The sequence below is a fragment of the Sceloporus occidentalis genome, unplaced genomic scaffold (assembly GCF_023333645.1).
Source record: "Sceloporus occidentalis isolate IW3139 unplaced genomic scaffold, rSceOcc1.0.p SCAF_3, whole genome shotgun sequence".
In the NCBI taxonomy this organism is placed as follows: Eukaryota; Metazoa; Chordata; class Lepidosauria; order Squamata; family Phrynosomatidae; genus Sceloporus; species Sceloporus occidentalis.
This window is the reverse complement of record NW_028316983.1, coordinates 208,203,035-208,220,238: the sequence shown is the minus strand read 5'-3', so window position 1 is coordinate 208,220,238 and position 17,204 is coordinate 208,203,035. Positions and strand designations below refer to the sequence as shown.

Sequence of the window (17,204 nt, the reverse complement as noted above, 5' to 3'; positions counted from 1 at the left end):
GCCTACTTTCCTGTTAATAAGTCTTGTTGGACCTAGTAAGATTTCAGGTGTTTTGTGCTCAGCCCAAAAGCCTCCCAGAGTAGTTTGCAAAGATCAGTAATGGGTCTAAAATATTTTTCTGTCTATACGTACATGTGCTGCTAATGGATCATAAGATGCTGTCCTTAATGGACAGCAGTGGACTCTGGCCAACAAAATTCAGTGATTTTCTTACGTGCTTAGGCACATGCTTAGTCTCGGATATTATAGCTGAGCACAAGTTACACATAGATAGTACTGTATGTTTTACAGCAGTGTTGACTGAGGACAGAAAGACCTAAGTAAAAATTGTGAAAATTCCTTCTCAAATGGAATATGAGAATCTTAACAGCACTGCCTCTATTAGGAAATTGGCAGCAGGTGTCCTTTGTGGAGGATCCAGGACAAGAACGGCTGTCAGCTGGCCAGAAGCTACATAACATTACAGCTAGTAGCAAGTATAGAAGAACTAAGCAGAGGTGGCAATTGGTACTTGGTTATGAAGTATAATCCATTAGTGTGCATATTGGGAGCTGTTCCTCAGGTCTGTGAGTAGAAGTTGGTACCAGTGCATGGTACTGGTGAATGAAAGAATTGGATGTATGGAAGTTGGCCACTGACTATGCATCTTGTTAACATCCTAGCCTGTGCAGTGAGCTTGAAAAACCTGCTCAAACCTGGCATCTGCCATTGAAGGTATTAAAAACTTAAATATTTGTGATAAGAGAGATCTTACTGGTTTGTCCAAGCTTGTTTATTACTTATAGCAGCAGCTGGGTTATTTCTTGAGACATTTCAATATTATCCAGCTGCTGAGGAACCATTATCTTGACATACTGGAACCAACTATTCATAATTTAAGCTTTTCATACACATAGAATAAAAAAGCAGCCATTGTATTGATTTTTACAGTGAATAGCTATAGTACAACAGCTGTGTGGTTATTATACACTGGACTAAATTGCAGAATTGCCACAACCAGATCTGGGCATGCACCTCAAAAACAAAATGAAACTATTGTCTGACTGGGGATTGGGTTGGTGTATCTTTCTCACACCCCTGTAAATCTGACTCAGAATACTGAAGGCATCCTCCAGAGCCATAATGCAGGAAGCAGCAAACATTGCCATCTACTCCACCTGGACCCTTAAACTACTGCTATAAGCAGTCTGATTGATGGAAGGGGCCAGAGTGCCTTCAGTGCAGTTTATTCCTAGTTTACAGTCTCTTTAATATGCTTTATCTCTTTTTATAGTTCTCTGCAAGAGAACAGGAATGGACTCTAGCAATTAATATGAAGATAAATTGGCTGTTGTGGTGTTTCCTCTTCAAAGCAGAGGACTTATGGAAACCAATGAGGTAGTTTCTATGAAAATAATATTGATTTGTTAGTAGACATCTGTGCAAGTAAGATCTGATACTTAGAACACTCACATTATGCTATTTAGTAGATATAAGCCTGTATATGAACTATAGTGAAGGAAGCTCATAGGAAGCGTATCCATTCATGTGAAATGTAGTGCTGGAATTCTGCAGATAACCTGGGCTGTCAAGAAGACAATGGGTCCTAAAGCAAATCAAGCCTGAACTCTTCCCTAGAAGTCAAGATGACTAAACAGACTGTCCTGCTTTGGATGTACCATGAGAAGACATCTCACTAGAAAATAATGCAGAAAGACTACATTGCAGATAGATCAACTCAGTCAAGGAAGACAGTCTTGACTTTGCAAGACCTGAGCAAGGCTGTTAAATGACAGAGTGACTTGGAAGTCTCATGGAACAAATGGAAACTTGAAGCAGAAATTTCTATTTTAGTCCCAGATTGTGGCAGTGGCACAAACAATGAAAAAGGACACTCACTGGTGAGACTATACAGAGCAACTGCAAAGCCTTCAAGCTATGCTTGGGGTAGTTTAAAGTTAAGAATTGAAGTAAAGCACACATTCTTGTCAATAGACAGCTTTTTTCACCAACAGAAAAAAATAAATTTTAATAAGTACATTAATTCATGTCCTCAGCCTTTTCCCCATAATGGGAGTCAAAATGTTTGTGCAGGATCCGACACCTGACTAATGTGCAGCTGCTTTATACACATTAGCTGATTGGTTTAAAAGGCCAAGGTATTTACAAGGTAACATCAGTTCTATGTACTGGATTTCCCTTTTACAATAATAGTGAGGTTCACTTATGTTGTGCAATGAGGTGGTGTAGATAGTGGGCAAGAGGTCAACATTAAATATATGCAAAGGAACCTTCTCCTTGCCCAGTACATTGTCTACAGCTCTTTCTTTGTCTTCCTGATTTTTCTGCGTTTCTCCTGATAAATGGTTTCATGTTCCAAAGTTGCCAGTTCAGAAAGTCGTTGAAGGTACCCAGGAGGAGCTCCTCTAACAGGATCTTTGTAGCAGTAATCTGGGAGAAGAACAAAGGACTGCTTGATTAAACCCTACTGTTATGTATTGGCTGTATAATGTGTTTCTTTGCAGTGGCAGCAGCACTTGAAGTGGTGCTATACAGAATATACCACCAAGGTTCATTGCATTCTACATCTTACAAAATAGATGCCTGTAGGAAATAAACTAGAATAAGCTGTGAGTTGTTCGTGATATCTTTAAAACTAGGATCTTTGAATGCAAGAGTAAGCTATTTGTGACTATCTGCTGCAACTCCCACAGGTACTTGTCTTTAGCTATGCTGGGGCCACAAGTGACTTATCCCTGTTCTAAATGTAATGTGAAGAGGGTGGTGTATGATGTGGATACCAAATCACTGGAGACCATGTGAGGCATTGGAATGATATGGCTACCTAGGGATAACTATCAGTGTGAATTATCAAATTCTCTGGGTTGGTGACAGGAGACATCCGCACAACTTAGTTTTCTCTGTCAGTGCCGAGAGACAAACAGGAAGATCCAATGTGCAACAGTCAACAACACTGCTGGCTCTTTTGTGGCCACCCATTCTTCCTATCTTCGCCCAGAGCTCACTCATCCTATTTTTCTGGCTACGCTTTCTGACTATTTAGCTTTAGGGTGCTTGATTGTTCCTTTCTCATTTCCTTCTGAAAGGAAACCTTGCTTTTTGGATCTTATGAACCTGTCCCTGACAGCTCCTTGGCATGTCTCTCCACTTCCCAGCTAGACCTGCTGACTTGGGGTCTCCTTCAGCATCCAAGATATGGCTTGGCTCCAGATAGCTGCCTGGAGGTTGAACGAGAAGCTCTGAAAAAATGTGGGTTATTAATTTGTGATTAATAACACTTCTCTTGTCTCTCAGGCACTCCACAGCAATGATTCATGAGGCCACATGGAAGGTTTTTGCTAGGTAGTACAAAACCAAGTCCATTCAGTATAATAGGGCACCTGTCACACATCTGGTGTGTGTTCATGCAAAGAAGACTGGCATTCAGCCCTAGAAAGAATATTTTAAAGATAATTTTAAATAAAGGTAATTTTAAAGAGGCAGGCTGCTGCACTGTCCTCAGGTCAGTCCAACTTTCAAGGAGCCCCCCTCACTTCCCTTCATCCGCATACATGAAAATTCCTATGGGGCATTACTATCCTATCTCCTCCAGTCAGGCACCTTCTTAAAGCCTGCCATTAGTTTCAGTGCAACTCACAAAGCATCCATTTGAGCATCTTAGGAAGATTCCTCCTTAAAGGTGGCCTTTCTGGTAGCTATCATTGCTCACTGTGTGTTGCAGCTGGCAGCCCTTTTGATTAGGGAGCATCTTTAATGAGATCTATGGTCAAAAACACACTGCAAAAATAATCCAGTTTGAGACTGCCTTAGCTGCTATGGCTCAGTGCAAGGGGATCAAAATTCAAGAAGACCTGCACAGAAAGCTGGGGCCAAAGCTAACACAAAGAAATGTAAGGTTCTGCACTTAGGGCAGAAAAATGAAATGTTTACGGTAGATACAGGATGGGGGACACGTGGCTTAACAAGACTACTTTGACTGTGATTTCTTGCATGGCAGGGGGTTGGACTGTATGGTCCTTGTGGTCTCTTCCAACTATGATTCTATGAATCCTGGGAAATGTAGTTACTGTGGCACAAGAGCTCTCTGACAGAAAACTAAATGTTTCACAAAACTAAAGTGCCCAGAATTTTCTAGCATTGAGCCGGGGCATGTAAAGCAGTCTCAAACTAGATTATTTCTGCAGTGTGTTTTGGACCTATGTCTGTGTCCTGACTTTTCCTTCATGCGCTCTTTTACCTTTTCCAGTAAGTCACTCACCCCTTTCTGTCCTAGCCCACTGGATCCACAAGGGAAATTATGACACAACATTGTGCACAGTGCTAAAAATCTGTATTCGTAGGACCAAGCCCTTTTGTCATTATGACTCTTTGGTTTTGTCTTTTAATCCAGCCTTGTTGGGTTAAGATGGAGAAGTTCATATCGGTGAATGCCACATTTGGGAGAAGAGCGCTGCATGAGGTGGTTAATGATTAGGACAAAGTCACTTCCCTACCTTATAAAACAGATGAGAGTTTTGGGCATGTCCCTTGTGTGGATTCCTCCTCTTACCAACTCAGAGAATGCAGCATTGGGTACTTAACTGCAAAAGTGCATTCTGGGTTGGTGAGAGGAGAAATCCACACTCTCCCATAATGCCTGCTCATCGCATTTTCATTGTGAATGTGATGGGCCCTCCTTTCCTTCCTCCCTGTTATTTTTCCTGTGTGCTCTGCATTCAAGTAAAATAGTAAGACAACTGTTGATGTGGATGGCCAAAGAGAAGGAGCCTGCTGTATGTTGTTCAGCTATCACAAGACCTCATAGATTCTTGCCTATCTTTGAGCAGTGACAAAGAAACCCAAGTTGTGTGAATTCCTTCTCCCAACAACCCAGAATGCACCTACAGAGTAAGTACCTATTGTGGCTTTTCCACAGTTCTAGAAAGTAATTGTTGTGTGCCTTCAAGTTGTTTCTGCCTTATGGTGACCCTAAGGCAACCTATTATGGGGTTCTCTTGGCAAGTTTCTTCAGAGGGGGTTTGCCAATGCCATCCTTTGAGGTTGAGAGACTGACTTGCCCAAGGTCACCCAGTGGGTTTCCATGTCTGAGCAGGGATTCAGACCCTGGTCTCCCAGTGTCCTAGTCCAGCACTCCAACTACACCATGTTGGCTCTTCCAGGAAGTAATGGCATTTCTGAATCTCCATGACAGACAAACTCAGCTGGGCGATAAGTTTCTAAAATATTATTAGGCTATTTAAAATAAGAGCTGTGCAGAATAAAAATTGTTATATCCTGAGATCACTTCTAATTGCCAGCGAAGAACATTAAATTCATTTTAGGAGTTTTTATAGCCTCCAAGGTCGTCACAATAGCCAAAAACATCTGAAAAATATTGAATGTGAAACTATGTAATTTTACTGAGAGTCTACATCACCAGGATCAGTAGGTTTCCCAGTTCATTTAGGAAGCAAAAAAAGAATGCTACCGTTTTGTTCAGGAAAACCATTCTAATTTAGAAAATAGATGAAAACTTATTTTTTAAACTAAACCTGCAGCTGTAAGCAAACCTATTAGGGATTAAATCTCCCTGAACACAATGGAATTTCCTAGTGGATCTGTTTAGGATTGTGTTATAAATTCATTCCTTACTTCCCTGCTTTACATTTCATCATACCCTACTTTGGATTATTAGTATTAAGGAATAATTTTATTAGGGCATGCCTTTGATACAATCATATGTATTTTATATTCAGAAGTCCTGCTTCTGTGTGCTGACTCTTGAGTACAAGTATACAGCAGCCAAAATAATTAAAACATCCACCATGCAAAAGTAACTGTTCAAAATAACACATTTAGCTTACAACTGGAATACATCCAGAATAAGAAAATAATGTATTGTTTATTAATTAGCTAAATTAAGCCTTTTAGACATGATTTGCAAGGAACACTAGAAATGTTATGCTTTAGTTATGTGTGAAAAACATGATTTCAAGAAGCATTTTTATAAAATATTAAAAAATGAATGTAAAATAAGAGGAAGAGAGTTCATAGTAAAGCAGTGAGAAAATTAGTTTGCAACAGAAATACATTCTGGTGAAACACTTGGTGGGAAATATACTATGTATACATTTACCAGAGTTGCACCTGGACACTTCTGGAAATGAAATTAGGCTGGTACACCGGTTTTGTTTTTTCAGCCTAAAAATAATACACAAAACAAACATTAAAACAGTAGAATATATTACATTTATTACTTCTGTGACAATAAATTTTAATCTTACAAAAGAATCTCCTGAAGATATGATGGGAGATGACAAAACATCTTGACTTATTAGTCACAAAGGGACTGTACAAAGATTTCTTTATCAGAAATACTTGCATTTCCAGTCACGATTTAAATTAAATTCCTAATCATACTTCAACAAGCATCAAAATATTTGTCCTTATAGGACTATAAGGCAAAGGCTTGCCACCATTAGGGAATATAAAATGAAATGTCTAGAAACTTTTCCAGGGTTCAACATTGTTGGGCAACAGAAATGGGAAAAGTGCCAGTTCTTAGAATTTTTATTAAGCTAGCCATAACATTCTCTTTAAATTTCCAAAGTTAGCAGTATTTCACTTGCATATGACCTAATCTATAATAATAAAAAGGCTAGTGGTTCAATCCTATACATGCCTATTTTGAAGTACATTCCATTGAGTCCAGTGGGACATATCCCCACATACATGTGTATAAAATGGCAGATATGCTATATTTTTGTTCTAATTTGCTTTTATAATGTAATGTATAGACAAATACTTCCTACAAGTATTTTTCAGATACAGTACACTAGATTCCAGATACCTAGGCATAGGTATGTTTTCCACTGGCTGCCAATTTTAAAATTAGTTTATGCGCAAGGGACAAAATGCCAGGGTCCCAGAGGGCATCCACAATCAGTATTTAATAGGGTAAATTTTATTAGCTCACTGTAAGCTGCTGAGAGTACTTTGGGCAACTAAAAGTAGGGATCAAGCCTTTATATATCACTTCCGAGTAACAGAACTCCAGAATGTAAGTTCCAAATGTAATTTAATTTATAACAGCAAAAGGAAAATTAGCCTTCACACAAAAGCGTGTGCGCACACACATGTGAGAACTAGTGATATAAAAGCTGTTAGCAGATAGTGATTTTTAGAATTGCAAAGGGTGATTCCGGAAGCAGAGGTTCCAGTTGAGGGGTTCTGTGAGAGGAAATTGGCTCAGCACACAGCCTGTGGATCTGGGGTGGCCAGTGACTGCTGAGAAATCAGATGAAATACAAAGTGTCTGTCTGACCTCAAAACAAGATCAACTTGGTAGTGCCTGAGCAGATATATTTATAGGACAAAATGTATCCTATGACAGTTTTGGAATTAAGGTGAGGTTCCAAGGAGGAAAGTATAGAAATGGAAGTCTGTAAATGGCTGGCAATCACCATGAATGTCCCTTGTCAAAGATGTCTCTCCCCCAGAGGGAGGTAATCTTGGACATCTGTTCATGTGTAAGCCCAAGGTCTATCACCATCATCACTCCTATCAAAGGTATTATGTAGATTCAAAGATACTGTGTAGATTCATAATTGATCTGTCTTGGCTAAGTACCCTGGCTCTCCCCCATGCTGAGCAAGCAGGATCTCCAAATACTGTCATGGAAGTCCCTATATGATATGGCTAGTTTCCTGCATTGGGGATGCCTTCTTGGCTACATGCCTCAAACATTCTTTTAATACCAAACTGATATCAAAGAAGGGGGGGGGATGCGGAGGGAGGCCAGACCTTGAGGCAGCAGTACAAAGTGTTGGCTATTATCTTAAAAGTCCTATATGGTTTGGATCCAGGTTACCTATGAGATCACCTCACCCATATATTCTGCCCCGCATACCCAAGTCCTCCAGGGGACGTTTATTCCAGTCAGCCAGGACTAGGTTGGCAGCTGTCACCCAGAGGACATTTTCTTCAGCCACCCCTAGACTGTGGAACAACCTGCTGGAAGAGATCCAACATTTGAATATGCTGTTCAGGTTTCAAACAGCATAAAAGACCAGTCTCCTCCAGCAGGCCTATCCAATAATTTTTAAATTATGAATTTTAAAATATGGATTGATTTTTTTAAATATGGATTTGTCTTATTTGTTCTTTTAAATTGATGTTGTGTGCTTTTAACTGATGTTGTATATTATATATCAATCTGTTATGCTTCCCCGCCTTCATCCAGGGGAAGAAATGTTACTATTACTGTTATTATTTTCCACAGAGCTTCTTAGGATTTCGTTTCTAAAATCTCAAATATAGGAAGATAGGGAACCAGATTATACTGAGTCAGGTTATTAGTCCATCCCGCTAAGTATTGTCCAGACTGAGCAGTAGCAGCTTTCTAAAGTTGAAGGAGGAGCTTTTCCAGCCCTATCTTTTAAGTATTGGGATGGGGGGTTGGGAAGGGACTATTTTGAATTTTATTGTATTTTCTATATATTTTAATTGCTATAACCCGCCCAGATTCCTTGTGATTGGGCAGGCTATAAATCATCATCATCATCTGGAGATTCAAGATATTGAACCTGGGACCTCCTCTATGCAAATAGAGCAGAAGGGCAGCTACATTTCTAAGAAATTGAATGTGACAGATTTGTTGAATCCAAGCAGAAAAGTTTCCAAGTAGTGTACTGATGAAAGACAGTCATGGTAATGTATATAAATTCCCAAGAAATAGCAATGAGATTTAAATAAAATAAAGGGCAACATCCAATATCATGTAAGCAGATGTCTGCTCATGCAATGGAACTTCCTCTCTTCTCCCTGTACAGCTCCATGTTTGCTCTGAAAAGCTTCTTAATCCTCCAAGGAATATTGAATATGTATGCAGGGCAATCCATTCTGCCAAGGGTATCTTAATTAGGCTGGCAGACAAATGTATGTGAATACAAACCTACACTGTTCACTTAGTTTTAATCAGACAAGTATCCATTAATCATAACAATATTTCATGAATGAATACTGGAAAACATTTCCTAACTATTTTTACATCTACAAATGTCCAAAGAATGTGGTTGTCTGTTGATTCAAGATGCCTTACCTCCTAGCACCTAATTCTCCTGCTCCACTATGCACCTCTGATGTCTTCAGAGGGCTTGGCTTCCAAGAACACTCCCCTCTTTTAATATCCCCCACGGCTCTCTCTCCTCTAGAGAAAGAGAAAGAAACATTTCAGTTAATGACAGGCTTTCCAGAATTAAGTGTTAAAATGTTCCAGAATTAAAAATTAAAACCTTTGTCCTGTTCCCTATGGAGTATTGTGATGAAGGATTTTATATTAACTTCCTCAGTTCTAAGACAGGCTGTGGTCTTTTCCAGCTATAGTCTATTCACAATGCAAGTTTATGTACTGTTGGTAAGTTTTGCACTGCCTGTATCTGTTCTCTTTGTTCTCTAAGTTTGCCCTCTCTGTGGGCACACATGCTGCCGCCCTAGCACAGAGTTTGCCAGAGATTCTTACTAGAAAGCCAGAGGGACATGGCACTTTGCAATAAATAAGTGGGGTCTGGGTTGCAGTTTGGGCACTCGGTCTGTAAAAGGTTCACCATCACTGCTTTAGGCTTTGCTCTAGTGAAAGTTTTTTCTGACACCTTAGTTTTTTATCTTTTTTGCTGAGGATTGTACAACTGTATAAAGAAATAAAATAACTAAATAAGATAAAAAACAAAGCACAATATAAAAATATATAATTAAGGAAATTTGCAAAAGCCCAGTAGCAAAATTGTATCTTACTGACTGCCCTGAACAGCAAGGGGGAAGGCAAAGGTGAACATAAGAACATCATTTTAAAAGACCAACTGTAGCAGCATGTGGTGTCAGGGTGCCTGGGAGGCGGAGGCGTGCGTGCATCTTGAAGACACTACACCCCAACTTTGCCCCCATGCCAGCCTTAATGGCCAGTGTGTACAGGGCCTAAGTTTGAAGTTTTGGGTTCTTTGAGAAATGGAGAGCCAATAAAGCGGAGCTCACATCCACTTTATTCTGTGAAACTGTAACGTATGAACAGAACCAAACTTTCATAGGACTTATACTCCTAATTAAAGAGCTTTAGTGGATGGTGTGTGTGTAAAGAAATAAAACACAGTTTGAAGGGTAACTGAAGTCATTGAGTGAACTGGAATAGAGTTAATTTGTAACAGGAAAAGTGATGTACACATTGTAACTACAAGCCTTGAGAACCAACTACCAAAAGAGATACTATCACAAGTTCTGTCTGTAAATAAAAATTATTTTCTTCTTGTTCACAAAGGAGTGGCTTGAAGCAATTTATAAGTAACAACATCAAAAATGCTACCAAGAATATTAAGAACACTTAATAGTAGAGAATTCTTGGGTTGTTGTTTCATTTTAAAATGTTTTATAGAGTTTTTAAAATGTATTTTAGTATTTTAATAGCTATCTATTTTAACATTGTAATAATTTAATTCCTTTTTAATGAACCTCTTTTCTATGTTTTTAATTGTATCGTTCTTTTAATATTATGAAGCCACTGTGAGTCTCAGTTCTGGGAAAAGAGTGGAATACAAAATAATAATAATAACAACAACAACAACAATAACAGAGAAACTGAAATCAGTGGGAAGACCAAGGTTAGAGAGATAGTTCTGTGGAAAGAAAAGCCTCAAACTATTTAGGATAAGACAAGAGAAGAACTGTGTGCAACCTGGTGGTCATATATACTACTGGTTCCTGGCCTACAGAAGTCTATAGTTGTCTCCACATGGTTTTCATTTTGGTATGTCCTTATAAAAATGTAAATCACTTATAGAACAATGGGATAAACATTTTCAAAGTTCTGTACTTTAAATGAAACAAATAAAGTGATCCTTTTGCCACTTCATAGTTTACAGTTAATAAATGACTGATTCACTGCTGAGACATGATCTCATCACTGACCTGGTCCCAATATGTATGCCTCAAAAACTATGGCGGGATACAAACCGCCATATAGTACGTATTGTATACGTACTAGGGTTAGGAAGGGGCGGTGCTTCCGCACCCCCTAACCCTAGTACGTATACAATACGTACAAGATGGCGGCGCCCCTTCCACATGGGCGCCGCCATCTTTACGTACTGGACGCATAGCGTCCAGACGTGTCGCGGCGCTAATGTCACGAATGCGCCCTTGGCGCTTCGCGACGTCATCAGTGCGCCGCGGAAAGAAGCTCCGAAATGGAGCTTCTTTTTTGCTCTGCGCGGGAGCCGTGCGGTTTGGCTGCTGCAGCTCCCGCACGGAGCAAATGGCGCCGGCGGGGGAACGCCGCAAAGCGGCAGTTTGTATCCCGCCAAGGAATACAAGAATTCTTCTCTGGGACAAAACCCTTAACCAGAAATATGAATTAACTACATACTACAGTAAGGCCAACAATATCAGTTAGCTGTCCATGGAGAGGGGACAGAGTGGGTTAGATTTGACCTATATGGATCCCACTACTAACAAAAATATTTGTAGCATTAAACTCAATCCCAGTTCTGAACTAGGCTTTTAAACCTGTGAAATCATGTTCATACTATAGTTTTTTTTAAATGGGTTTTTCAGGCTATGTGGCCATGTTCTAGAAGAGTTTATTCCTGACATTTCACCAGATGTCAGGAATAAACTTTTCTAGAACATGGTCACATAACCCGAAAAACCCACCAAAAAATATGGATGCCGGCCATGAAAGCCTTTGACTTCACATGTTCATACTATTCCTGCGTTTTACCACCTACTGGATTGGAGTGACTAAAGCTCAATCTTGACATAACAGCGCTCAGACTTGAGCAAGATAACTTTGAACTCTATGTAATATTACCATAATAATTTTGCAAAAATAAAGTAAAACCTTACCTGATTTTGTAATACTTTTCAAGAAAATATTGTAATGAAGTAGATGGAAGCAAATATAAAGATGGCAAACTGGGCTCATCATTAATGCAAGAGCTGAAATTATCAAAACAATAAAAAAATAAGTAGATGTAAGATTTTGGTATCCATGGTGGGTGTTGGAACCAAACCCCAGTGTATACCAAGAGCCCACAATACTCTTCCGTCTATTTGATGTCATATGCAAAAATGCATTCTAGCCATTTCCTTCCCTAGTAATGCTTTAAAAATATATATACATGGGCTCTTATGGAACTCCTATATTAGAAACAGCAGTGCAGTAGTTCTGCTCCTGTGGATAATCATGCCCAGTGAAATCTGAAAATGAAAAAGGATTGTGGTCTTCAGACAAGAACGCAAACAACAACAGAATACCTGTTTGTAAAAGAATTAGCAGCGCCTTGTGTCTTCTGAGCAACTGGCGAGGGGTTTGGTATGGCAGAATATCTGTCTGATCTCTGTGAAAGACTTGGCATGGGAACAGTTTCACCTGAGTCTCTCAAGCCATATGGATTTGGATATTCTGTTTAAAGTAGTAATTACAAGTGAGATACATGGAACTTGATGCTGAAACCATAAATACTATACCAACAGTTACAATTCTAATTTTACTAGACTAGACATTAGTCTCAAGTGCTAAAGTACTTTCCTCTGAAGTAACAGGAGTGTGTATAAGCTTCTGTGAAAACCATTATACTAACCAAGATGAGAACATGTCTTCATCGTATCAAACCCACAACTGAATCGTATCTATAGTACTAAACAGCAGCTACAGTACTCTTAATGCTACCAACCTCTGTGAATGCATAAACTGTGGCTACATGTGGCCTCAGCTACTTCCTGTATAATCCCCCAAAACAGTGGGGTTCCATCCACTTTCCCCCACTGCAGATGATTAGTTGGGTCACAGCCAGTGGTGGTTGCTCCTGTTTTCTGAGATCATTGTTTACCTGCTGATAGTACTTGGCAAAAAACAGTAATCTCAGTGAACATGGCTACAAGATGGATGTAAGCTGAAATATTTGTGTGGGACTGAGGAGTGTGAGCAAGAGTAATGTGTGCATGTCTGTTGAGATGTGCATGCATGTAGACATACACACACGCACATAACACCAGATACACTATATAGCTAGAAAGACTATGCAGCTCTGGTTTACACTTGCCATCCATGAGGAAAAAATCTGTTTTTCTTCTGAGATGTCCTAATAGTGTCACACCCCAATATCATTTCACTCATGGAATGCATCTGACCCGCCACTTTAAAATCACTCCACCATCCTTGCTTATGGGAAAAGCATATACATTTAAAATAGGTTTGGACACACAACCTCCCATATGATAAACCATCCTCTCACAACCTGTCTTGACAGGACTCTAGAATAGTCTCACCTGAATCTGATGAAAAACAGAAAAAACATTGGATGCAATCACCATACAGATTTCTCTACAAGAGATTTCATGTAGATATTAAAAAGGGGTGAGGAATAAAACTGAATCCTGTGGAATGTCATACAAAAGCATAAATGTCATAAGCCCAAAGGTAGTCTCTGCACCAGCCTAGGACATCCATGCAGAATACTTGGTTAATAGTATTAAAACACACTCTCTGGGAATTTCAGGAAATATAGTATATATAGTAATTGAAAGGACAAGTCTGTTTCTTTTGAAGACAGTAGTTAAACATCTACCAGTTTCAAGGGTAGAAGAATAACTCTGAAAAAAAGAAGGGAAAGAAATGCAACCAGAAATCTACACAAAGATAATGTTTGTAATATCACAAAGGGACCATAGTCAAATAAGCTACTAGATTTTGCGGGGTTTTTTATTATCAAAGATAAGTCTACAGTAAAAATAACATTTGGATATTTACCTTGTTTTAGTGTTTTTGTCTTTTTTGATGGACTCTTCCAACTATTCTGAAAGGGACAACTTCTGAATGATTTTCCTGAGACTTTGGTATCCAGAAATCTGTGGTCAGATGTTAGTGTTGGCAATTTTTGTTCTTTCAGTGGCTGAGAAGTGATATGTTTGCTGTTTCAGTCATCAAAATGAGACAGTGTAGTGAAGACACAAAATTAATACATAGTGTATGTTTTTCACATGTTTAGGGACACAAATATTTCTCCAGTCACCAGAAAACCTGGTCAGCATTTCTGTTTTACAGAAGGCCCTCTTTCTCTAGATAACTAGGCTAAATGATCAGTGGTTTAAAGCTATCTAAATTTAGGGACCTCTTTTCCCCCTTAAGAAAACTCCGTAGGTCTCCAAAGAAACTGAATTCTGCAGAAATAGTCCAAAAACAATTTTTAAAAATGGAACAATCCTATGCATGCCAAAGGAAAAAGACCCTCTCCTTAAAAGAGGGAGGGCTATTTAATTTTTCTAACATTGATATCACATTAATGTGCTGGCACTGGGTTTATTTACTTATTTTAAAAACCACACACACACACAGTGGAAGATGGGAGGAGTTCACCACCTTGATTTAACACTACAAAGTATAGTAGAATACTTACCACTCTTGAAGGCTTGCAATCTCTGGGAGTTTATTGTCATGTTCCTGTGAACCTGCAAAATAGTTAGAATGGTTCACACAGATGCAAAGTGATTCCATTTTCAAATGAAAGTTTACATTAATAGATTTGCAAACCTTTTACAGTAATGAAAGTTTTATTTTAACAAAAAAAACACAATAAAGTGCACTCAAATTGATCAAAGCCTGCATACTTCTGAGGCATATGTTTTCTTAATACAGTGGGCCCTTGGTATATGGACTCCCCTGCCCTCCTGTAGATACCAAAATCCATAGATGCTCAAGTCCTATTTATATAAAATAGGGTAGGAATATGGTATCCCTTATATAAAACAGCAAAATCACAGTTTGCTTTTTGGATTTTTTTTTTAGGGGGGGGGGATAATTTCAAGCTATGTATCGATAAATCAGTGGATGGAGATTCTGTGGATATGTGGAGGGCTGACTCTAAAGGTGTCACTTAAATATGGATTTTGATCACCAATTAAAATCTGAAGTACAGAATTAACTTTTGTTTTGGCAAAACAAAAAGGCTTTCAAATAGCACCAGCTCAAATAGCTCCAAACGAATTTTCCTGGGGAGAGACCCAAAGCTTGGGCATTAACTGGGGGTGGGGGGAGCCTTACCTGTGGCCACTTTGTTTATTAACATTCAGCTTTTATTTGTTGGGTTCTCTCATGATTATCCAGTCCTTTTTACTTTAAATGTGGAAATAGGGCTTTCTTTGTGTCAGGTTACACTCGCTTGCAATGAAATATATTTGAATTTTGCAACAACTACAACCTCAAGGGCTTCCTCCATGTGCAGTGCTGGGAGGTATTTCAGAAAAGCATGAGCTGCAGTGTTTGTTTTGTTGAACACTCAGCCTCTCTACAGCACTTTGGACTCCACAGTTCATATATAGAGTCTCATGGTCGTTCTTTACAACATCCTCCTAAGTAAGGCAGACTGAGGCTACATACTGCAGAAATAAAAGCAATCTGACAACATTTTAACTGCCATGGCTCAATCAATGCTAGGGAATTCTGGGAACTGTAGTTTGTTGCAGCAACAGAACATTCTGACAGAGAAGGCTAAATATCTCACAAAGCTACAAATCCCTGCATTCCCTAGCATTGAGCCATGGCACTCAGGGGCATCAAACTGAGTATTCCTGCACTACAGATGCAGCCCAGGATTTTGATTGTCCCTGTATTGCAAATATGAGGGCGGCTGCATCTGCATTGCAGAAATAAAGGAATTTGACAGCATTTAAACTGCCGTGGCTCAATGCTGTGGAATTCTGGGAGAGTTTTGAGAGAGACTGAGCCTTCTCTTGACAGGTTGCTCTGGTGCCACGCAACAAACTACCAATCCCATTATGCAGAGAGGTCTTGTAGCACTTTTGAGACTGACTAAAGAAAATTAGTATTCTTTCTTCAGTTGGGTTAAAAACACAGTAAGAAATAATTCCAGTTTGGCTCAATGCTAGGGAATCCTGGGAACTGTAGCTTTGCGAGACATTTAACCTTCTCTGTCAGAAAGAGTTCTGGTGCCACAACAAACCACAAATCCCAGGATTCTCTTGCATTGAGACAGGGTAGTTAAAACGGTCTCAAACTGGATTATTTCTGCAGTGTGTGTTTTGGACCTTAAGTCTCATAGGCGCTACAAGATCTCTCTCTACACACACAGTAATCCCCAAACGGTCCCCTTTAATGTAGTGGTCCCCAAACTGTGTTCTTTAAGGGCTTTTGGACTTCAGTTTCCAGAATCCCAGACTATTGGCCAACATGGCTGCGGCTCCTGGGAGCTGAAGTCCAAAATCTCTTCTTAAAGGGCACAGTGTGGGGACTATTGCTTGAAGGGAATTTGGACTTCAGCTCCCAGAATTCCAGAGTATTGGCCAACATGGCTGAGGCTTCTGGGAGCTGAAGTTCAAAATCTCTTCTTAAAGGGCACAGTGTGGGGACTATTGCTTGAAGGGAATTTGGACTTCAGCTCCCAGAATTCCAGAGTATTGGCCAACATGGCTGAGGCTTCTGGGAGCTGAAGTTCAAAATCTCTTAAAGGGCACAGCTTTAAGACCACTGCTTAAGGTAATCTTGGACTTCAGCTCCCAGAAGCCTCAGCCATGTTGGCCAATAGCCTGGGATTCTGGGAGCTGAAGTCCAAATCTCTTAAAGGGCCCAGTTTGCAATGATCACTGCAAATCCCATCGTTCCATAGTATCATGCGGCCATGACAGTTAAAGCGTTGCCGAGCTGCATTAACTCTGCAGAGCAGCCAGCCCTGCTCCGTCTGGGGGACATTTTGAGATTAAGCTCATTCTCCCTCAGGCTCAGCAGGCCCCGGGCGCGCTCTTCCTGCCGCAGCCACGCACCCTTGGGCTCCAGGCGGGTGTGTTGCCGGCTCCTGCTGCCCATAGCGGCCCACGGGGGGCAAGCAAAGGAGGCCCAGGGGCGGCCAGAGAGCCGGGCCCCTCGGGGCGGAGGCGGAGGCAGCGCCAGCCAACATCCCTCGCCCCGCCGGCCTTTGGCTCCTAGAGTAGAGTGCAGGCGCCGGGGCACTAGGCCTCGCGGTTGCTAGGCAACGCGAGCAGCCGTAATAAAGAGGCCCGCCAGCTAGGCCTCAATTTAGCACTAGGAGGAAGGGTGCCTAGCCTGGTGGCCTGAGTGCTGGACCACAACTCTGGAGACCAGGGGTCGATTCCCAGCTCGGCCTTGGGGCCCACTGGGGAGGCCTTGGTCCAAGTCTCTCTCTCTCTCAGCTTCAAGGCCTCCC

At 40.4% G+C, this 17,204-nt stretch overlaps 1 protein-coding gene across 3 annotated transcripts; it reads right to left on the bottom strand.

Annotated features, from left to right (window-relative positions):
• Window positions 1–754: 754 nt before the first annotated feature.
• CUNH8orf89 (chromosome unknown C8orf89 homolog) lies at window positions 755–16,972 on the bottom strand. Of its 3 annotated transcripts, none has more exons than XM_089517460.1 (8): window positions 16,804–16,972; window positions 14,424–14,475; window positions 13,778–13,938; window positions 12,283–12,430; window positions 11,872–11,964; window positions 9,080–9,187; window positions 6,116–6,180; window positions 755–2,430 (listed from the first exon to the last, which is right to left on the bottom strand). In XM_089517460.1, the coding sequence occupies exons 1-8, from the start codon at window positions 16,844–16,846 to the stop codon at window positions 2,294–2,296; spliced, it is 807 nt and encodes a 268-aa protein (XP_089373586.1). In that variant the 5' UTR covers window positions 16,847–16,972; the 3' UTR covers window positions 755–2,293. The 3 variants fall into 3 exon arrangements, with proteins under 3 accessions (XP_089373586.1, XP_089373587.1, XP_089373588.1); XM_089517461.1 differs by lacking the exon at window positions 16,804–16,972 and adding an exon at window positions 15,068–15,451; XM_089517462.1 differs by lacking the exon at window positions 11,872–11,964 and having other exon boundaries at window positions 16,804–16,971.
• Between the last annotated feature and the right edge of the window lie 232 nt (window positions 16,973–17,204).